General features: G+C 46.0%; 1 protein-coding gene across 4 annotated transcripts in view; it reads left to right on the forward strand.

The window, feature by feature from the left end:
* Positions 1-22,353, forward strand: part of Vwf (von Willebrand factor) — a 155,519-nt gene that overhangs the window by 74,789 nt on the left and 58,377 nt on the right. For all 4 annotated transcript variants that reach the window (XM_005338364.4, XM_078015364.1, XM_078015365.1 and 1 more), the window contains 14 exons: positions 1,361-1,495; positions 3,544-3,690; positions 8,585-8,725; positions 8,917-9,030; positions 10,554-10,710; positions 11,395-11,553; positions 12,459-12,594; positions 15,118-16,496; positions 17,308-17,424; positions 17,509-17,649; positions 17,900-18,043; positions 20,244-20,408; positions 21,339-21,382; positions 21,677-21,854. In XM_005338364.4, coding sequence (XP_005338421.2) covers positions 1,361-1,495; positions 3,544-3,690; positions 8,585-8,725; positions 8,917-9,030; positions 10,554-10,710; positions 11,395-11,553; positions 12,459-12,594; positions 15,118-16,496; positions 17,308-17,424; positions 17,509-17,649; positions 17,900-18,043; positions 20,244-20,408; positions 21,339-21,382; positions 21,677-21,854 — 3,157 coding nt within the window. The remainder of the gene's footprint in view (positions 1-1,360; positions 1,496-3,543; positions 3,691-8,584; positions 8,726-8,916; positions 9,031-10,553; positions 10,711-11,394; positions 11,554-12,458; positions 12,595-15,117; positions 16,497-17,307; positions 17,425-17,508; positions 17,650-17,899; positions 18,044-20,243; positions 20,409-21,338; positions 21,383-21,676; positions 21,855-22,353) is intronic.

The following is a 22,353-nucleotide window of genomic DNA, read 5'->3' on the forward strand; positions in this document are numbered from 1 at the left end:
CAGAAGTCAGGGTGACATCAGTTTTGCTATGGAGCTACCAAGGCAGTTTCAGACCTGAGCATCCAGAAAAAACAAACAATAAATTCTGTGCAAGAAGAAGCAGCTGCTCAGCGTCTCTTGCTCCGCAGCTCTTCTCCTGCCCACGCAAACTTTCCCAAGTGGCCCCATTTTCAGGAATCCCCTTTCAAATTGTGCCCGTTGTATGTCACTTATTTTCCTTTCCCGCAGCTAATCCTGTTGTCCTCTTTTGTTGTCCTCTTTTAGTCCTGGGCACCCTGCCCTTGCAGTAGCTCCCTTTGGGTACTATTATCAGACTTAACCCTTTCTCCTTCAGAAAAGACTCAGCTGGTGACCACAAATAAATCACTGACACCCTTGTTCCTTCTTTTAACTTCCCCATTCATTCATTCAACACCCAGTTAGCTGAACAAGCCTAGGAAGTTGACTGATGCATAATCTTATAGAGGAAGATCAGATGTTGTGTGTGTGTATGAGTATGTGTAAATATGTGTAAATGTTATGTATATATGTGCATTTGTGTGTATGGATATATGTGAGTGTATGCACGTGTGTATTTGTGCATACTTATGTGTATGTGTATATGGATATATGTGTATATGTATGTATGTACATGTGTATGTGTGCACATGTTTATGTATAAGAGTGTATGTATATCTGTGTAAGAGAGGTATGCAATTTACTCATGTGACAGGCCAAGACTGTTTCTCCAAATTGAGTATTTTATCTTTATTCCATCCCACCACAGTAGTAGCCACCATGGGGGAAACTATTTGCCAGGCGTGTGTCTCCTTTTTCTTAACTTTCTAAGCAATTGACCATCAATGATCTCTTAGTGCTCCCTTTTGCTCTAAACCCAGCTAGAGACGTAGCTTGGGAGCTGTGGGTGGTGTTGAGACCTCTTTTATTACACCCTCTGGGTCAGCCATCTACAGGGTTCAGCCAGACAAGAGAGCCTCAAGATGCCATGTGGTCAGACTGTCCTAATTTCCTGCATGTGGCCAAGAATTAATGGGATCTAGGCAGGGGATTTTAGCCTGGAGCTTCTGTCAAAGCATGCAACCTACCACTTTTCCTCCCCTTCTCCCCCTCCTTCTCCTGGTGATCATTACATCTGTACCTCACTGACATAGGTACCAGGTTCACCTGTATGAATGAGGATGACACACCTGAGGGAGTTTACCCCCCACCCCATGCATATGCACAGGCACAAACACACACCTGTGGATGTGGTAACATCCTGTAACACGTATCTAAAGACCCACGAGAACAAGATGTCCATCTTCTGTTCTGGGAGAAACAGCAGGGTTAATATTTCTCTCTGTTTCTCCTCTTTCCCTAGGATTACTGTGGCAGTAACCCGGGGACATTTAGGATCCTTGTGGGGAATGAGGGGTGCAGTTACCCTTCAGCGAAATGCAAGAAGCGAGTCACCATCCTGGTGGAAGGAGGAGAGATTGAACTATTTGACAACGAGGTAAGAGCCAGCCTCATCTCCTCCACATCAGGCTCCTCCTTGTTCCCCTATCAGCTTTCTTGAAGCTTTTATCAAGAATCCATTCAGAACTGTGGGAATGGAGTAACACAGCCATTACAGAGACCGAGGTCCAGCTACACATCTGGCCTGGACATAGTCTATGAGCAGCACAAGTGGCAGATCAATATGGATAACAAGGTTTCAATTTGGTTGAAGTCTGCATTTGTGTGTGGAGAAGGATGCAGAATCGTGTCTGTATAACTGTAGGAACAGGCAGCGCTTATTGCTGGAGAGGGCATGAAACATGGAGGGAAAGAGAACTTTCCCTTCTCTATGCAGTGATCCCTCTTCTGTGGGGACACATTTCAAGATCCCCAGCTGATGCCTGAAACTGAGAACAGCACCAAACCTAGTGTATATGAGGTTTTCTTCTATATATACATATTATAATAGTTTAATTTACAAATTAGGCATAGTAATATATTAACAACAACAATAATAAATAGAAGCACTATAACAATACATTATAATAAAAATTATTTAAAACTTATTATTTCTGGAATTCTCCATTTAATATTTTAGGAACTCAGGTGACTACAGTTAATTGTAACTGCAGAAAACAAAACGGAATAAACAGGGGCTACTGTGTGTACACACACACACACACACACACACACACACACACACACATAATGTTATTAGAGATTTTTACTTTCTTTTACACTTTTAAGATCTCTTCAGATACATTTGGTGTGTATGTGTGAGATGCTGGGGATCAAACTCAGGACCTCACATATGCTAGGCAAGCGCTCTTCCACTGAGCCACGCCCCCAGCCTTTAAGATAAATATTTTGAAAGAGCTCAAAAGTGAGGTAAACAGACTGAGCCCCTGTATACCGAAAGCTTAAGAAGTGGTTCTCGGAAGATTACCCAGGAATCTCCCTGGAAATCTTGTTTAAAATGCTGATACCAGGGCTCCGTCCTGAGATGCTGATGCAGTAGGTCTGGGTGGGGCCCAGAAACATACATTTAGGTAGGCAGGTCACCACAGGCCACAATTTTGGTTCATATAAGGTAGTAGGGCAACCCAAGATCTGGGCTTCCATCTATTCAGATATCCCCATTTTCTTCCATGGTCTCAGCCTGCATCCCTACTTTCTTATAAAAACCCTCCATTGACATCAGGGGATGGAAAGTGAACTCTTCACCATTATGGAAGAAAACTCCCAAGCAAATGTGATTGACTGTGGGTGGGCCGTGTCAACTCCATTTCAAAGGAGAACTCTATTTAGGACAGATGACATTGGTAACATTGAAGAGGAGGTGTACAGACCGTGAGGGATAAATCTGCACATATGGGTAGCTCTGCATATGGTATGCATATGACCTCTGCAAAGGGTTGACAGGTTCTTAGTATCAGCCTTGATTTCCTAAGTCTGAGAAGCAGCCCAGTGTGCACAGTGGCTTTGAGGGTTTGGCACTGTGGTTGATTTTGGCTAGGTCAAGGGTTTAGGCTAGAGTCCTTCTAAAGACTTAAACCTGGCTCTAGCATTGATCTCCACAGTCTCTGCCTCTTGATAATAGCTACTCTGGGCGAGTGGGAAGTGGTGGGAGAGAGTCTAGTATTTATTGTTATAAAGGGATGGATTTTTAAATCATCAACCAGAAGTGCTTCAATGTTTGCTATGACAGGTTAAAACCATATCTAGAGGACCCTTGTAGTTAATGACCAAGAGTAAAAAAGAAATTCACATTTTGTAAAATGATGACGATCTTCTATTAGTTGGTTTTGTTGTGTTTTTAATCTCATAATTATGAATGCTCTGCCACCTCTTAGTCACAGATTCTTGCAGGGTGGTGGGTGAGATGAACACAGGCGTGCTGGCCACACGGGTGAGCTCTGACCAAATGGGACATTTGTGTGTTCTTGAGGGGCAGCTCCTGCACTCATCAGCTGTGGGGACAGACAGGTAGATGTGAAGAAGAGAGAAGATGTGGACTTTTGTGCCTTCCTTTACTTCTCATTTTCCTGTTTTGCCTTCCTTCAGGTGAATGTGAAGAGGCCCATGAAGGATGAGACTCACTTTGAGGTGGTGGAGTCTGGCCGGTACATCATTCTGCTTCTGGGCAAAGCCCTCTCTGTGGTCTGGGACCACCACCTGGCCATCTCCGTGGTCCTGAAGCAGACATACCAGGTCAGTAGCCTTTCATGCTTTTTTCTTGTCTGTGACTTGTTTGGACCTTCGTCAGCTCTCTGAGTAGCACATAGCACCTCCCATCACCTTGGAGGAAGGTGGTACTCCAGTCCAGCCTCCCATACAGATAAAGCTATGGAGTCAAGGTTGCAGTTAACTTTGCCTCTTACTGAGGCTTGTTGAACATGGCAAAAATTAGGGTGGTCCCTGACACAAACTGTCTTAATTGGCCTTGCTAGGCAAGTTTATTTGCACAAAGGAGCAAAGTAAAAGATTAGGTATATTAGCTTTTCTTTAGATTTCTTAACCCAAAAAAGGCAAACAAATCATGCAAAATATCATTAGAGCACTACAAAACATTCTGGGGTATTGCTTTACCATTGAGACATAGGAAAGAACTTTGTGAGAGCTGTTTGCAAACTTTCTGATAACTTACTTTTGGGAAAGGTCTATTTGTCTAGAGTCTAACAGTTTGTTAGGACTTTATTGATTTCTCTAAGTGGTATGTACGTGACAAGTGACTGTGTTTACTATGGTGGCTGATTTGGTTTTGGCAGGAATGATCTTTGCAGCATCTCAGATAATGCCACATATATTTATAGCTTGTATATATACCATTGATGGCTGCATGGCCCTTCCTTCTCCGTGGCAACCCATCCCATTGCTGGAAAGAAAATCACTCATTCAGTTAAACTCAGTAAATATTAAATGTCTAGTTTGTGTCAAACACTATCCAAGGCTCTGTGGTTATACCAGGGAAAAATCAGATATATGTGTGTGTGTCTGTGTGTATTTAACCCTTCTATTTGTTTTCTATTGTTGGTATAACAAATTACCACAAACTTAGTGTCTTAAAACAACCACACAAATTTATTATGTTCTGATTCTGAAGATCAAAAACCTACAATCAGCCAGCAGGGCTGCATTCCTCCTGGAATCCATTCTTCCATGAGGAAGAATCCATTTCCTCATCTTTTCTAAATTCTGGAGGCTGCCTTCATTTCTTGACTTGTAGCTCCATCTTCTGCGTTTAAAGACAGCAGTGTAGCATCTTCCAAGTTCTTTGTCTCTCTGTTTCTTTATGGCACATCACCTTTCCTACTATGACTCCTCCTGTATCCCTCTTATCATGTTCAGTGGTTACCTTGGGCTCCCTAGATAATCTACGGTAATCTCCCCATCTCAAGATCTTAACCTAATCATGTCATCCAGGTCCCTTTCCCTTGTATAGCTGTCAATTTTCTGTTGCTATAACAAAATACCAAAGGCTTTATATAGAAAAGAGGTTTATTTAGCTCACAGTTTGGGAGTGGAAAGTTCAAGATTGGGTGGTCCCACCTGTCAGCCTTTGGGAGGACCCCCTGACTGCAACACAACATGGTGGTAAAGCAGAAGGGGAAATGGCTACATGCAAAAAGGATCATATGGTGACAAAGGAAGCCAGAGGGACTCAGGCCAAGCATTTTTTTTTTAAACAACTTGTTCTTGTGGGAATGAGCTGCTGGGGTCTTGTGAGAACTACATGAATTGTGTCCAAGGGTGATGCCACCAGTGACCTACTTAACTCCCACTGAGCCCTACCTCCTACTACATCATCACACTGGGACCCGACTTCCAGGGCATGAAGGTTTGGGGGACACCCAAACCACATATAAACTACAGCACCATGTAAGGTGACAGAGTCATGTTCTAGGGTTTAGGACATCCACATTTTTGGTGGAGGCCACTATCTGGCCTCTCAAAATCCTGGTGGAGATTAAGTTTTTTGTGGGACATTTCTTTAGATAACTTGGTCTGATGAGACTGTCTGAAGAGGTGACATGTGAGCATTGTCTTCAGGGGAGAGAGGGAGTGAGTACTGTAACTCTCGGGAAGAGGACTTAGGCAGATGGAAGAGCAGGTGCAAAGACCTGAGGTGGCAGCTGTCTGGAGTGTTGGAACCAGGAGGCGAGTGGGCTGTGGAGGAGGGCCTTGGGGTGGGTGACAGTCACCGAGGATAGGGAGAGGGGAGCAGCTACCCAGGAGAGCTCTTAGGCCTCAGAAAGCCCTTTGGCCTTTTGTCCAACTGTGAGAACATTCTTGTATGGCACCCCCAAGGTACCATGCCAAATCCTACTCACGCAAGCAAAACAGAATAAGCAACTCTTTTCTCTGCCCCAGGACAGGGTTCTAACCATGTTGCAAAAGAATGACAGCTCAGGTCCTTGGCCCATTTATTGATTGGGTTATTTGTTATCTTATTGTCTAATTTTTTGAGTTCTTTGTATACTCTGGATATTAGGGCTCTATCTGAAGTGTGAGGAGTAAAGATTTGTTCCCATGATGTAGGCTCCCTATTTACCTCTCTTATTGTTTCTCTTGCTGAGAAAAAAACTTTTCAGTTTAAGTAAGTCCCATTTGTTGATTCTAGTTATTAACTCTTGTGCTATGGGTGTCCTATTAAGGAATTTGGAGCCCGACCCCACAATATGTAGATCGGAGCCAACTTTTTCTTCTATCAGACGCAGAGTCTCTGATTTGATATCAAGGTCCTTGATCCATTTTGAGCTAATTTTTGTGCATGGTGAGAGGAGGGGATTCAGTTTCATTTTGTTGCATATGGATTTCCAGTTTTCCCAACACCATTTGTTGAAGATGCTATCCTTCCTCCATTGCATGCTTTTAGCCCCTTTATCAAATATAAGATAGTTGTAACTTTGTGGATTAGTCTCTGTATCCTCTATTCTGTACCATTGGTCCACCCGCCTGTTTTGGTACCAGTACCATGCTGTTTTTGTTACTATTGCTCTGTAGTATAGTTTGAAATCTGGTATTGCTATACCGCCTGATTCACACTTCCTACTTAGAATTGCTTTTGCTATTCTGGGTCTTTTATTTTTCCATATGAATTTCATGATTGCTTTATCTATTTCTACAAGCAATGCCATTGGTATTTTGATTGGCATTGCATTAAACCTATAGAGAACTTTTGGTAATATCGCCATTTTGATGATGTTAGTTCTGTCTATCCATGAACAGGGTATATTTTTCCATCTTCTAAGATCTTCTTCTACTTCTCTTTTTAGAGTTCTGTAGTTTTCATTGTATAAATCTTTCACCTCTTTTGCTAGGTTGATTCCCAAGTATTTTATTTTTTTTGAGGATATTGTGAATGGAGTGTTTTTCCTTATTTCCATTTCAGAAGTTTTGTCGCTAATATACAGAAATGCCTTTGATTTGTGCATGTTGATTTTATATCCTGCCACTTTGCTGAATTCATTTATTAGTTCTAGTAGTTTTTTTGTGAACAGACACTTCTCAGAGGAGGACATGCAATCAATCAACAAGTACATGAAAAAATGCTCACCATCTCTAGCAGTCAGAGAAATGCAAATCAAAACTATCCTAAGATACCATCTCACTCCAGTAAGATTGGCAGCCATTATGAAGTCAAACAACAACAAGTTCTGGAGAGGATGTGGGGAAAAGGGTACTCTTGTACATTGCTGGTGGGACTGCAAATTGGTTTGGCCAATTTGGAAAGCAGTATGGAGATTCCTGGGAAAGCTGGGAATGGAACCACCATTTGACCCAGCTATTGCCCTTCTCGGACTATTCCCTGAAGACCTTAAAAGAGCATGCTACAGGGATACTGCCACATCGATGTTCATAGCAGCACAATTCACAATAGCTAGACTGTGGAACCAACCCAGATGCCCTTCAATGGATGAATAGATTTAAAAAATGTGGCATTTATACACCATGGAGTATTACGCAGCATTAAAAAATGACAAAATCATGGAATTTGCAGGGAAATGGATGGCACTAGAACAGATTATGCTTAGTGAAGCTAGCCAATCCCTAAAAAACAAATACCAAATGTCTTCTTTGATATAATGAGAGCAACTAAGAATAGAGCAGGGAAGAAGAGCAGGAAGAAAAGATTAACATTAAACAGAGACACGATGGGGGAGGGAAAGGGAGAGAAAAGGGGAATTGCATGGAAATGGAAAGAGACCCTCATTGTTATAAAAAACTACATATAAGAGGTTGTGAGGGGAATTGGAAAAAAAAACAAGGAGAGAAATGAATTACAGTAGATGGGATAGAAAGAGAAGATGGGGGGGAGGGGGGATAGTAGAGGATAGGAAAGGTAGCAGAATACAACAGTTACTAGTATGGCATTATGTAAAAATGTGGATGTGTAACCGATGTGATTCTGCAATCTGTATTTGGGGTAAAAATGGGAGTTCATTACTCACTTGAAACTAATGTTTGAAATATGATATGTGAAGAGCTTTGTAATGTTTTGAACAACCAATAAAAAAAATAAAAAGAACGACAGCTCTTCTCTCCCAGGCCAAACATCGCCAGTTCTTTTCCTAGTTTTCACTTGATGGTTTCCACTCCTTCAGGACTTGTTGCACATTCCACATGTGATAGATGAATAGGTTGTGTCTTCCCTGGCAATTTCTGTCATAGGGCAGAATTCTGGCCAGCCTGCCCTGAACAGGCTGCGGCTCCCCAGGTACAGCAGGACTATAATGTTCCCTTCCTGGTCCTCTGTGTTCTCACCCATGTCATTCATAACTGACCAGGTCCTTTCTCTGCTCAGAGGCTTATTGGGGAAGGTGATGGTTCAAACAGGGATTTCAGGCCTCTGCCCTTAACAACGGCATGTGTACAAGTTGCCTCTGTTTTCTTAACTTCAAAATGGAATCAGCGAGGAAGCCACGGAAAAGGCTTTGCCAAAAGCAAGGCTTTGCTGACTACTCCTGTTCTCTGGGTCTCTGTCCCTCTTTCTTCTCCTCGTCCTTCTGTTCCTCCTCCTTGGATGACTCCTGATCCTTTGTTACTGGAACCTTCTTCCCCTACTGAGGTCTACAGTGCTCATCTTCTCAATCTGTCTATCCAGGAGCAAGTCTGTGGCCTATGTGGGAATTTCGATGGCATTCAGAACAACGACTTCACCAGCAGCAACCTCAAAGTGGAGGAAGACCCCGTGGACTTTGGGAACTCCTGGAAAGTGAGCTCACAGTGTGCCGACACCAGAAAAGTACGTCCCAGACTCTGTGTGGGCAGACCCCAAGAGGCCTGCTGTCTGAATTGTCCCCCTTTCCCTGGGGATGGAAGGTGGACGGTGGGTGGCAGGGGTGGGAAGCAGGTCTCATGCCTCCTTCTGGGTTGAGTTGAGCCAGTTTGACTGCCTGACTGTGGGTCTTTCCATGTGCTCCTCTCTGTACCCAGGTGCCACTGGATGTGTCCCCTGCCACCTGCCATAACAACATCATGAAGCAGACGATGGTGGATTCCTCTTGCAGAATCCTCACCAGTGATGTCTTCCAGGACTGCCACAAGCTGGTAAGGGCTTGAAAGGTGGAGGGAGGCAGAGTCATCAAAAGGGTGGGCCCAGTAGCTTGGGCACCTAGAGCATGGATTTCTAGTGGACACTAAGTAGCCTGGAGTCTCGAAGGGATCTGCATCAAGACCCCATTGCAGGGCTGTGGGTGTCACTTAGTAGTAGAGCTCTTGGCATGACATCTTGGGTTTGATCGCCCACACCACTAAAAAAGAAAAAAAAAGAAGACACTGTTACAGGCTGGAAGCAGAGGGAAAGCCGATGGCTTCTGAGGAGTGATGATTGGTGCAACGCCTTCTTCCACACAAGAAGAAACTTGGCACATGCCAATGCTTCTCTTTTGGCCTAGTCTTAGGGTTTGTTTCCTTGGCATTATTTTATTACAACAGAACCAAAGATTTCCTTTTCCTGTTACTGTTCTGTGTCTCCAGGCCTCAGAGCCCTCCAAGGATCCCTCTGTGAACAAACGACCCATTTATTGTCCAGTTCTCTTTTCACAGAGACTCTTTTCTGGCCTTAACTCCAGAGTCTTCATTTTTTACCTCTTTTTGTGTCTTTATCTCAAATGACAATTAGGAATTCCCCAAAGTTAAATGCACTTCACTGTCTTTCTTTGTTATGTGTGAGCACACACGTGCATGTGGGTGTGTGTGCAATGCATGACCACATGTACACACGGAGCTGCACCCACGGGCCTGATGCTGTGTGGTACCACCAATGCAGGCGAGGCTGTTTGAATATGTGTATCTCAGTTCTCTTTCTGTCCATCCAAAATCTCTCGGCCCATGAATATCCAAAGGATACTTAGGATTCCTGTTTTGGCGGAGACACTGGGCATCTGAGTTGGAAGAGTGTAGGCAGAGAGAGGAGCCAGGGAAATCAGGACTGGTGGAATGTCTTAGAAACAATGGTCGTCTTCATGCGAGAATTCATTTCTATCGCAACTATCCTGAAAAACCCAGGTGTGTGTACTGGCATGTTTTGGGGGATAGGAAAGGTGGGAAGTGGTTAGTGTAATGGAAAGTGGGTAGTGGGTGGGCCTCCCCTCCTTCCTGTGTCCTTGGAGTCAGTTGGGTCCTACTGTCCAGTGTACTTAGCTCTTCAGTGAGGTGACTTGAGTGGGTCCAGATGCATCTCCTTATTCTCTTTGATGCATTGAGATAAGGGAAGAATGACAACCCTGTGTGTTTATGTAAAAACAACTAAACATCCATGGATTATGGGATGGATAGGTGGCAAGAGGCAGGTGAAAGATGGACAGAGGGGATGTTCTTTTGAAACATTCTCAGGCACATGGTATGCTGCAAAAGGTTTTATTTAACATTTCTTGCTGGAATCAAGATGAGAAACTAGGAATCTTGCCTTTTTGCCTGTTCCTTCTTTGGGACCATTGGCCTACATTTCTCTTTCTACCCTGGAGAACACTTATGTGACGACTTGCCACCAGAAGATTCTCACCCAGACCAAGAGCCAGAGTCCTTGTTCTTGGCCCTAGGCCCAGGCCACCCAAGAACTCCTTTTGCAGGTGGACCCTGAGCCGTACCTGGACATCTGCATTTACGACACCTGTTCCTGTGAGTCCATTGGGGACTGTTCCTGCTTCTGTGACACCATCGCTGCCTACGCCCACGTGTGTGCCCAGCATGGCAAGGTGGTGACCTGGAGGACAGCCACATTGTGCCGTGAGTCCTGATGACCCTTGTGGTCTCAGATACCCTCCCTTCATCCAATGAGTATCTAGATCTGAAGGCCTTGTGGGGTGCAAGAGGACACTTTGTGGGAGAGAGGGAGAGCTGAAGTGTGCAAAGAGATGGTCCAGGGCTGAGGAGAGTTAAGACAGCCATGTGAGCAGACCATTGACATAATGAGGGAGAACCATGGTGGATCCAGGACGTCGATGCATGGAGACTTTTCTTCTGGAGAAATTAAAGAAGAACGAGAGGGAACACTGGTGAACAGAAGAAAGTCAATATATGTCTTTACTTAGAGCTGATCATATTTGCCACTATAAGTAATCAACTCACCTATTTATTAGGAGCCTTCCCTCCTTGGGCATACACAAATGAATGTTTTTCTGTAGGAAACCAAGTCATACCCTCAGTTTTGCCAGGGCTGGGAAAGTTGATTTAAATATAAATATAAATGTAAATATAAAATATGGTCCTTAAAAAAATCCCAGAAGTCTCCATGATTGGCAACTCTGGTAGTTCTTGTTCCCAGGTTTGATCACCGCCTTCCCCACCTCCCTGTCTTACAGTCATTAACTCATGGGTCTGTCTCCCTGGGTCTCTCTGGGTCCTTCGCTGCAGTCCTGGCTTCTGGTGTTGTAGGGTGATTTCATGGCCTCTTTTTTTCTGTCTACACAGCGCAAAGCTGCGAGGAGAAGAATCTCCGGGAGAATGGATATGAGTGTGAGTGGCGCTATAACAGCTGCGCGCCTGCCTGTCCCGTCACCTGCCAGCACCCGGAGCCTCTGGCCTGCCCTGTGCAGTGTGTGGAGGGCTGCCACGCACACTGCCCTTCAGGTGAGGCTCCCCCTGGGTGGGCCGGGCAGGAGGGAGGGGATTGATTGCCAGGATGGGAGCCTCCCCATCCTGCTTCATTTCAGCTCTGCCAGTGATGCCTTACCCCCAACCCCACAACCCTGCAACAGGTGTGTCTGTGGGTCCCTTCATTAAAGCCAGGCAAGCTCTGGCTTTTGCTAGATGGAGCTCCTGCCAGGGCTGGGAAGGTGACTCAGTGGCTGAGTGCTTGCTTATAATTAATGCCTATGGACTTGAGTTCCATCCCCAACACCACAAAGAACATGGTCACCTAGTCCTATCAAATGCTTCCCCCCCCCCCCGCCCTTTGTTGCTTGAGATTGAACATGGGCCCTTGTGCTGCATGGCCTGTGTGTAAGGGAGGGTACACCCTGCTCCTTGCTGGCAATGCTCTGCCCCTAAGCTACACTGTGAGTCCTTTCTACAAAGTGCTTTGGTGTGTCAGTTTAGGGGTTCATCAAACACGTAGAGTAGCACTTTCTGATAGAACTTTGGCAAGTGGTGGGAATGCCTCATTGAATGCAGTGGTGCATGCCTTATATAAATTTAATTTATATTTAAATATAAATAACCACAGATGGTTAATAGCTGACATATTGAATAGCGCAGCTCTAAAATGATTGAATACATTCTTCAGAAGCCTGAGAAGGGCCTTGGAGATAAGATTCCAGGCTCGGAGGAGGTGAGGCAGGGGGAGGGAAGCCTCCTTCCAAGTTTGCAGAAGAAGAAGGAAAGCATGAAGGAGGCGGGATGCTCCTCCCTGTGGGGTGAGGTGGCCTCTGGAGAGGCAGGCAGAGTGGCTCCTGGGACAGGCCCCTTAGTGAAAGCGGAGCCTTCCTTATGTGAAAGGGGAGTGGTCAGCTACTAATGAGAGATGTGCTGTTCAGGGAAAATCCTGGATGAACTTCTGCAGACCTGCATCGACCCCCAGGACTGCCCCGTGTGTGAGGTGGCTGGCCGGCGCTTGGCCCCTGGAAGGAAAGTCACCTTGAACCCCGATGACCCTGCGCGCTGCCAGACTTGGTAAAATGGATTCCCTGGTTGTCTGAAGGGACCAGTCTTTTGAGGGGTGGGGAGGGGAAGGGAATGAACCCAGGGATGCGTTACCACTGAGCAGCACCTCAGCTCTTTTTATGTTTTATTTTGAGACAGGGTCTCACTAAGTTGCTTGGGGCCTTGCTAAGTTGCTGATGAAGTGGCCAATCTTACTGTCCTCAGTGGGGCTTGCTCAGAGGCTGCGCTTTGGAGAAAACTTCCTAGTTATGTGAACTGAGACACTGAGTTTATTTAGTTAGTTTGCTAATTAATTGATGACTTAGTTTAGTTCATTGTTTAGTTTGTTTCTAGAATTTGTGTGTCTCTCTTTTTTTTTTAAACAGCAGTCTAGACTATTTCACCCCAAAAAAATTTCTGAAGTTTTTTACTTCCTAAAGGTTTTTGCCTGTTTTTTTTTTTTTTTTGGAAGACAGGGTATGGTTTCTCTATTTCTTTCTCTCTCTCTCTCTCTCTCTCTCTCTCTCTCTCTCTCTCTCCCCCTCTTTAAAACATGTAACACTTATATATTTTAGTGGGGTACAGTATATTTCAATACATGTGTACTGTGTGTACTGATCAAATCAGAGTAATTATCATTTTCATTTCTTTGTGGCTCTTACTGTTCTTGCAGTAAGAGAGACAGTTCAAGGACAAATATATGAAAATCAGATTTCTTTTTTCTTTCTTTGGTACCAGGGATTGAACTCAGGGGCACTCAACCACTGAGCCACATCCCCTGCCCTATTTTGTGTTTTATTTAGAGGCAGGGTCTCACTGAGTTGCTTAGTGCCTCGCTGTTGCTGAAACTGGCTTTGAACTCTCGATCCTCCTGTCTCAGCCTCCCAAGTTGCTGGAATTACAGGCGTGTGCCACCATGTCCAGCTAGATTTTTCAAAAAAGGTGGGGATGCAGGCAAGGAAAGTGAGATGAACCCCTGACCCCTTTGTACAACATAGACATCTTGGGGCTGCTGTCAGTCACAGGACAGCGCTTTCAGAACTGGGGAGAGGACATTCATTGCTGTCACCCTGGGCTCTCACGGGAACTGCCTCTGGGAAAATGGCCCCTGGGGAGGTGAGAGGGAGTCCTTGGGGCATGTGCTGAACTTTCTGAAGTCCTGCCCATAAGTAGGGAACATTTATTAAAATGCTGATGTATCCAACACCATTCCCTGACACCGATCAAACCTAATGGGAACTTAAACTTGAGAAACTCGACTCACTAGGGAAGGGGTTGTGGTCACAGCTGCGGGAGCCAAATCCTGCCGCCACCATCTGTGCAAACAAGAGCCAACACTGCCTGGGGTGGGTTTTCTAGCAAACACAGGAAACTAGAAAGTATGTCACTCACGCACCGTTAACTAAGGATCGCAGCAATAAATTGTGTGGATCATGAGGAAGTACAAGAAACTTTCCAGTCAGACCCTGCCTCCCAGCCTCTCTAAGCCGAAACAGACTCCTAGTCCAATGCTGGCTTGGAGCTCTGGGCTGAAAGGGCGGGAGAGCTCAGAGGCCTCTCCCTGCCTGCTGTGCTGGTAGCTCATGGGAGGGGAAGCTACCGTGGTACATGCCATACACTCTGACAGCCTGAGGCATCAAGTGAACAGTGTGAATGGCAGGCCTGACAGCCACGCCACAGGGGACACTTCCCAGGGCTCAGGGCACTGTTGCTTTCTCAGCTTTACCCAGAGTGTCAAAGGCAGGTTGCTCGAAGGCAGAGGGCACAAAAAAGGAGAAGGCCTAGCCTGTATGGGTTCCAAACAGGGCAACTTGATTTCGCCTATGATCTGGTGTACCCTGTCACTTTGCAAAAGAGTGGAGTGATCAGGAGAGCCTGACATTTACTGGTATTGTAGGAATTTGTGGGTGGGCAATGGCTCTGACATAGACTTGTGGGGTGGCTTGGGCCTGGGCACTGAGTCTAGCCAGTCAGCACCTGGCAGATAACAGGAGTAGGAATGAACGAAGTTGCTACTGATTTTCCTAGGTCTGAAAGACCCCCCATCTACTATTCTGCTAGATAAAACTGGGACTTCAAATATTTATTCATCTTTGCAAATTTTTTTTTTTTACTCCAGACTTTCTTTTCTTCCTTAAGATCCAACGTATTAAACATGACTCAAAATCCACACTGCTTAAATTCTGTTATAATCAGCACTATAAGCAATTTATCTTCCATAGAACATTTATAAGTCCTGGTCAGCGTCAATATTTTAGAGCAATATTTGTCCTTGGGGATACTTGCAAGAAAGTTTAAATTTTAATTAAATATAACTGTGGTTAGAGATGTCGGTTGGAAAGAAGTCATCACTGAATATCTGGCCAAGAACAACAGAGATTCTTTTTCAGGTATCTTGAAACAGAGGTTAACAATGATGGCTCACTTAGGTGGGAATGTTCCCAAGGAGCAGGAAGACAGTTCTCTGGGAGTATGGGCAGTGTCCTACTTTGTAGGGTCGACGAGTGTCGGCTGGCTCTTTGTGAATCATTTGTTTCTTCCCCTCTGCTACAGTCACTGTGATGGTGCCAACCTTACCTGTGAAGCCTGCCAGGAACCTGGAGGCCTGGTGTTGCCCCCCACAGAGGCCCCACTCGGGGCCACCACCCCGTATGTGGAGGACACCCCAGAGCCACCCATGTATGACTTCTACTGCAGTAAGTTGCTGGATCTGGTCTTCCTGCTGGACGGTTCCTCCAAGCTCTCCGAGGCCGAGTTTGAAGTGCTGAAGGCCTTTGTCGTGGGTATGATGGAGAGACTACAGATCTCCCAGAAGCGGATCCGCGTGGCTGTGGTGGAGTACCACGAAGGCTCCCATGCCTACATTGAGCTCAAGGCTCGGAAGCGGCCCTCTGAGCTGCGGCGCATCACCAGCCAAGTGAAGTACGTGGGCAGCCAGGTGGCCTCCACCAGCGAGGTCCTGAAGTACACTCTGTACCAAATCTTTGGCAAAATCACCCGCCCTGAAGCCTCCCGCATTGTGCTGCTCCTGACTGCCAGCCAGGAGCCCCCACGGATGACCCGGAACTTGGTCCGCTATGTCCAGGGACTGAAGAAGAAGAAGGTCATTGTGATACCGGTGGGCATCGGGCCACATGCCAACCTCAAGCAGATCCGCCTCATTGAGAAGCAGGCCCCTGAAAACAAGGCCTTTGTGCTGAGCAGCGTGGACGAGCTGGAGCAGCGGAGGGATGAGATCATCAGCTACACCTGTGACCTTGCCCCCGAGGTCCCTGCACCCACGCAGCATCCCCAAGTGGCACGAGTCACTGTGGGTCCCGGGCTCTTGGAAATTTCACCATCGGGACGCAAGAGGAACTCCGTGGTTCTGGATGTGGTGTTTGTCCTGGAGGGCTCAGACAAAGTCGGGGAGGCTAACTTCAACAGGAGCAAGGAGTTCATGGAAAAGGTGATTCAGCGCATGGACGTGGGCCAGGATAGCATCCACGTCTCTGTGCTGCAGTACTCGTACACGGTGACCGTGGAGCATGCCTTCAGCGAGGCGCAGTCCAAGGGAGATGTGCTGCAGCAGGTGCGGGAGATCCGTTACCGCGGTGGAAACAGGACCAACACAGGACTGGCCCTGCAGTATGTCTCTGAGAACAGCTTCTCTGCTGGCCAGGGAGACCGAGACCAGGCACCTAACCTGGTCTACATGGTCACTGGAAATCCTGCTTCTGATGAGATCAAGAGGTTGCCTGGAGACATCCAGGTGGTGCCCATTGGCGTGGGCCCGCATGCTGATGTGCAGGAGCTGGAGAGCATTGGCTGGCCCTACGCCCCCATCTTCATCCAGGACTTTGAGACACTCCCCCGAGAGGCTCCTGACTTGGTGCTGCAGAGATGCTGCTCTGAAGAGGGGCTGCAGTTGCCCACTCTATCCACTGCCCCAGGTATGTGGATGCCTCATGTGCAAGTGGGAGCAATGAGGAGCCTTGGTGCTAGGTGCAGCTGTAGTCATGTGACCCTTGGGTTCTAATCCCACCTTCCCTGCTCTGTGCACTTGGTCAAACCTGTGCCTTAGAGTGCCTGTGTATCCTCCTCTGGGCAGGAGAGAACTGCATGGTGATTTATTTATTTGTTTTTTGCAAGGTGAGGGTGTGTGTGTTGGGGAATCTTATTTTGTTGGTGACTATAAATTCAAAGGTGATACAAGCCTATTACTAATATTTAAAAAAATACCAAGGATATGGAGTGAAAAATGCAAATCTTACTTTATCACTCAGCTGCATCCCCACTCAGTCCCACTTTCTGCCTTGAAGATAACTTTGGTGACAGTCAGCTTCCTTTAGACCACATTGGATGGATGGAATTATTCCAGGTAGCTTACAGTCCTCCAGTCAAGGCCAGGAAGTCAGGTGACAAGTGACATCACTACTCAGATTGGGGAAACAGATCACCTTACATTGTTTGAATCTCACCTCTGCCACTTGCTAGCTGGATAATTTTGGGCAAATACTTAACCTTTTTGTAAGCCAGTCTCTTCCGTATGTTTAGGACTATCCCAGATACCTAGCCATGTGGTCCTGAGAGCCCTGCATAGCCCACTGAATGTGGTGCCTGGCTGATGTGCAGGAGCTGGAGAGCATCGGCTGGCCCTATACCCCCATCTTCATCCAGGACTTCGGGACACTCCCCCAAGAGGCTCCTGACTTGGAGTCTCCTGGCAGTCCTTGTGTGCTCACCTTCCTGTTCTCTTTGCAGACTGTAGCCAGCCCCTGGATGTGGTCCTTCTCCTGGATGGCTCCTCTGGTTTTCCAGCTTCTTACTTTGATGAAATGAAGAGTTTTGCCAAGGCTTTCATTTCCAAGGCCAACATAGGTGAGTGAGACACCTGAGGCCGCAGGTGAGAAGAGGCTCTGGCTCTGATTCAAAATGACTCTCATTTTTTTCTTTTTCCATTAGGGCCTCATCTCACTCAGGTATCCGTGCTCCAGTATGGAAGCATCACCACCATCGATGTGCCCTGGAATGTGGCCCAGGACAAAGCCCATTTACGGAATCTAGTGGATCTTATGCAGCGGGAGGGAGGCCCCAGCCAAATTGGTAATGTTGGTGCCTTGGCCTGGATGTAAAATATGCGTTCTGGTCCTGATTCTTGGCATAAGTGACTGAGTGACCTTGGTCTGTCACTTGATGCCTTGTCTGGATGCTCTTCCAGGTATCTTCCAGATCTTCCTATAAATTGTTGAGTCTTCTAACCATTTAAGGATCCTCCATGAGACTGGATGTGCACCTGCTTCAGAAACACTTGCTCTTGCAGTTGGTACTGACTTGGTCTAATCTTCTTTCTCAGGGGATGCTTTGGCTTTTGCTGTGCGATACATCACTTCAGAAATGCATGGTGCCAGGCCTGGATCCTCAAAGGCAGTGGTCATCCTGGTCATGGACATCTCCACTGATTCATTAGATGCAGCAGCTGAAGTGGCCAGATCCAGCCGTGAGTGTCTAGTGTACAATCCCGAGACTCTTCTAAGAAGCCAGAGGAGTGAAAGTGGGTGGAGGTTGCTTTTGGATGTTCTGGCTGATTTTGAATTTGCTTGATACCTACTTGCATACCAAACATCAGGAAATAGTTCAGTCATTGCATTATTAGGAAACAAAGCAATAGTAAGGGTGCATTTCTACTGGGCTTGTCTGTGTGCTGTGATGACAGCCTTGAACTCTTCGCATTCTTCTCCTGTGTCGAGGGATGACTGTACTTCTACACCTTTACTTTTTAATGTGGTGTTCTTGGTCTTTCTCCAGAATGCCACGCACCCAAGGCCAGAGTGACTCATTGTGGGTCCTGGAGAACTGTTAGGGTCTCCATGTATTCAGAACCCTTTGCTGTTACCAGGCTAATGAGCTGGAGGGACAAGACACAAACGATGATGCATTTGGGTGGGGAAGGGCATAGATATGACCTGGCCTTGGTGCCCCATAGAACCCTTGCTGTGAATTGCAACAGAAGTGAGCCAGGATGGAGACATCATGTGCCCAAGGGAGGTCTGAGTGAGTAGGGTGATGCCAAATCCTCTCATGACCACCTGGAGAACTAACTCTTCCTTTTTCAAATGCTGCTTAGCCTGAAATACTCAAAATGTGCCAATTGTATTGTATTAGTCTGGTACATAGCTCTTTCTGGAACAAACTGGGAGTTGTGTAAAGGGCCAAATCTTGCTATATTTTTGGATCATCTGTGTGCGATTCACAAAATGCTGACCACTTAATATTTTTGTTGAATGAATGATATATTGTTGAAATCTATAATTTTAGGAAAAAGGATACTAGAAGGTAAAGGGTATATATTTGGATAATAAAATGAACTCACAGGAGCTAAAAAGTTGCTAGCAACTCCACTCTATTTCAAATTACAAATACCTAGAACTTTCTGGAAAGCTGAATTAAGGAATTTTAGGTTGGAGATTTTTCTCCTTTAGTATCAAGAATCTAGAGAAAGAGTTTTATTAGGAAAAAAAAGCAAATATTGTTTAGAGGTGACTCAGGGCAAGTCACTGAACTATTTAAAGTCTCAATTTCTTATTGAGAGTTGGGCAGGAAGTGATCTGGGCTTAGCACTGTGAAATGTTCTCTTCCCTTCTTACCCAGTGCTCAGTGGTCTCATACAGTGCCATGAGTCTAAACGTGTTTATATACCACAGACTTTGATATTCCTGTCCTTGGCCCAGACTTCTCCCCTCAACTGAGCATCGATGTTCTAACAGGCAATTCCCTGTAAACCAGCTTCCTGACATCACAACCAAATTTCCTCTTGTTGTATTTTTTTCGGTCCTTTCAAGTTGTTCAGGTTAAAGATCCCAGCATCCTCGAATCCTCTTTTTCTCTCATACCCCCATGCAATCCAGCTGCAACCAACAGCCAAGTCTTCAAAATATGTTGAGGATCACACCATCACCCATACCCCAGCCCCCAGTGTCTCACACTTGGATCACCCCAGTAGCTTTCTAACTGCAACCTCGGCTTTCACTCTAGTCTCCCGTGGTTCATTCTCAGAGCAGCAGCTGTGGTGATCCTGCGCAATCCAAGTCAGTTCCTGTTGCTCCTCTGCCCCATAGTCCTGGCTGGTTTCTGTTTCCTTAAGAGAACACATTACGTCCTGACCACGGCCTGAGAAGCTTTGCAAGAGCAGTGCCACCCAGAGCATGCACTTCTGCCCTGGGCCTTCACACTCGCTGATCTCTCTGCTTGGGTTATCTCCCCCTCAGATGCCCTCTTGCCTCCTTCTATCCTTATTTCCATCTTTTCACTGAACACTTCTCTAACCACCATATATAAAATGATAACCCCCATCCCTACTCCTGGGCATTCCCATCCTCCTTATCCCATTTCATTTCCCCACAAGCATGTGTACACATCTAAAATACTATATATTGAGGGGTTTTTGTTGGTTTGTTTGTTTTTTGTAGGTGTTTGTTGTCTATCCCTTCCTGACATAAGCTTCATGAAGACAGGGAACGTGGATGTTATGGCTTGGCTCATTGCTATGTCCCCACTACTTAGGACAGTACCTGACACAGAGTAGGAGCTCAGAGTGAATGAATGCCTTCTTTCCATGCTGGTGTTAGGAAAAGCATCAAGCCAGTCTGTTGTGAGCCCATCTGACCACAGAACCTTTCTTGTCCCTTTGCTAACTCTAGGAGTGTCCGTGTTCCCCATTGGCATTGGGGATCGGTATGACGAAGCCCAGCTGAGGATCTTGGCAGGCGCAGAGGCCAGGTCCAATGTGGTAAGGCTCCAGCGAATTGAAGACCTCCCGACTGTGGTCACCCTGGACAGTTCCTTCCTCCACAAGCTGTGCTCTGGTGAGTCTTTTCCTTCATATCTATCTCAAAAACAAAATCAATGACAAAATCCCCCACAAAACCAAAACTACTGTTAGAGACCCAAGGTGCCTCTGAAAAAGAGCCTAAGATCTGCCCTTGACTGAAGATGGTTCTAGACCAGGACCTTTTAAGTTTCTGCTTATGGAAGGCAAACACTACAAACCTCCAGTGCCCACCAGAAAGTATTCTGTTTATCCTCCTCCTTCCACTGGAACCATCCATCTAAACTTCAGCTGAGAAAGCCATGCTGATTTGTGCAGAGGGATCTTGAACAAAAAAAATCGGAAGGCATAAGCAAGGAACCCCAACATCTTGCAGACCACAGTCCTATACTCGCTCTTCACATGAGTATAAAGGGCGTTAGAAGTCCAAAAACATAGAATCTAAATTCAAAGGACCATAGATTAAGTTGATTTTAGGTTAGAAACTCAAAAGAAGAAAAACTCACACAAACATATAATTTGGGGGGGGATCTTTTTTTTTGTATTTTACTAATATAATTAACTGTAAGCCATAACCTTACAGAGTTATTGCCCTTTCCTTGGATTAATCTTTAGGTAGATCCCTTTCAAGTTTTTAGGATCTTGCTTTACCTTCTCCCCCCCCCCCCCATTCCTGGCAATAAGCTATGTTTGAAAGGGGCTAATGATTCTGTGATGGTGTAAAGTTCACCCTGGGATACTATTTACTATTATCATAATTGATAATTACCACAAAGCATGTCTGATGAAGGACAGATGTTCACTTCTTAACCTTGTGTCCTCTGCCCCCACTATGAAACCAACTCAGATTCTTTTCAGAGTTGAGTTGTCTTGAAGGCTAGACCAGGCAGCCCAAGCAGACATCATGAATGGCTTAGAATTTCTGGGTGATATGTGGGAACGAAAGCTTTATTTGTATCTGTTTCAGGGTTTGTTAGGATTTGCATGGATGAAGATGGGAATGAGAAGAGGGTAAGTCCTTTTCTTCTGACTTTGAAAGATCACAAATGTATTCTTGGGCTCTTCTTGGTTAATTCATTCTTCTTGGTCTGAGTCCAATTCTGCTTCTACTCTCCTGTTATTTTTGGTGGGAAGGGGTTGGGGATCTGAAGACCTTGAATCCTGCTTCTGATCTCATGTACAGCCTCCTTGCCATGAAGGCCGATCTCTTGAATCCTCAGATGTGGTCAGTTGTGTGACAGATGGACTTCAAGTTGTGGTGCCTCAGCCCATTCCTTACCTGACTCTGTTTTTAATCTCATGCAGCCTGGGGATGTCTGGACTTTGCCAGATCAGTGCCACACAGTCACTTGCCTGCCAGATGGTCAGACCTTGTTGAAGAATCATCGGGTCAACTGTGACCGGGGACCCAGGCCTTCATGTCCCAGTGGCCAGTCCCCTATTCGGGTGGAAGAGACCTGCGGCTGCCGCTGGACCTGCCCCTGTGAGTCCTTTGCTTCCCCAGCATGGACAGTGTCAAAGGAGCTGTGCTTTTAACTTGGGTATGCAGAAAGGTACAGCCAAAGCTGACAGCCTGCGAGTGCCCTTCTGCTCCCCTCTGTGGGAGCTGTGCTTCCTTTACCTGTGTTCCTTCCCTCCCATGTTCTCTGGGTGTGTTTTCATCCAGTCTCGGGGTCACCGTCTCTTCCTCTGTCTTTAGGAGGTGCTTTCTGAGATAATGCAGAACCAAGGAAAAACTGCTTCTCTGCAGTTAGTGTTCAGCTTGCTGTTGGCAAGCCAACCTCAGGAATCTGCCTTTGGGATGTGTCAGTGGAAGTATAGCAAGGAGATGCCTCCCGAGAAGACTCCCATCACCCCCATAGCTCTATGGGGTTTCTGTGCAGCGCTCATCATCAGGGTGGCCTGTTGTAAGAGGAGGACATATTCAAGTCCCTCTCATGTAAAGCTGTGGGCGTGTTTACCCATGGGGGGTGGGTGAGCCC

The sequence above is a fragment of the Ictidomys tridecemlineatus genome, chromosome 6 (assembly GCF_052094955.1).
Source record: "Ictidomys tridecemlineatus isolate mIctTri1 chromosome 6, mIctTri1.hap1, whole genome shotgun sequence".
Taxonomy (NCBI): Eukaryota; Metazoa; Chordata; class Mammalia; order Rodentia; family Sciuridae; genus Ictidomys; species Ictidomys tridecemlineatus.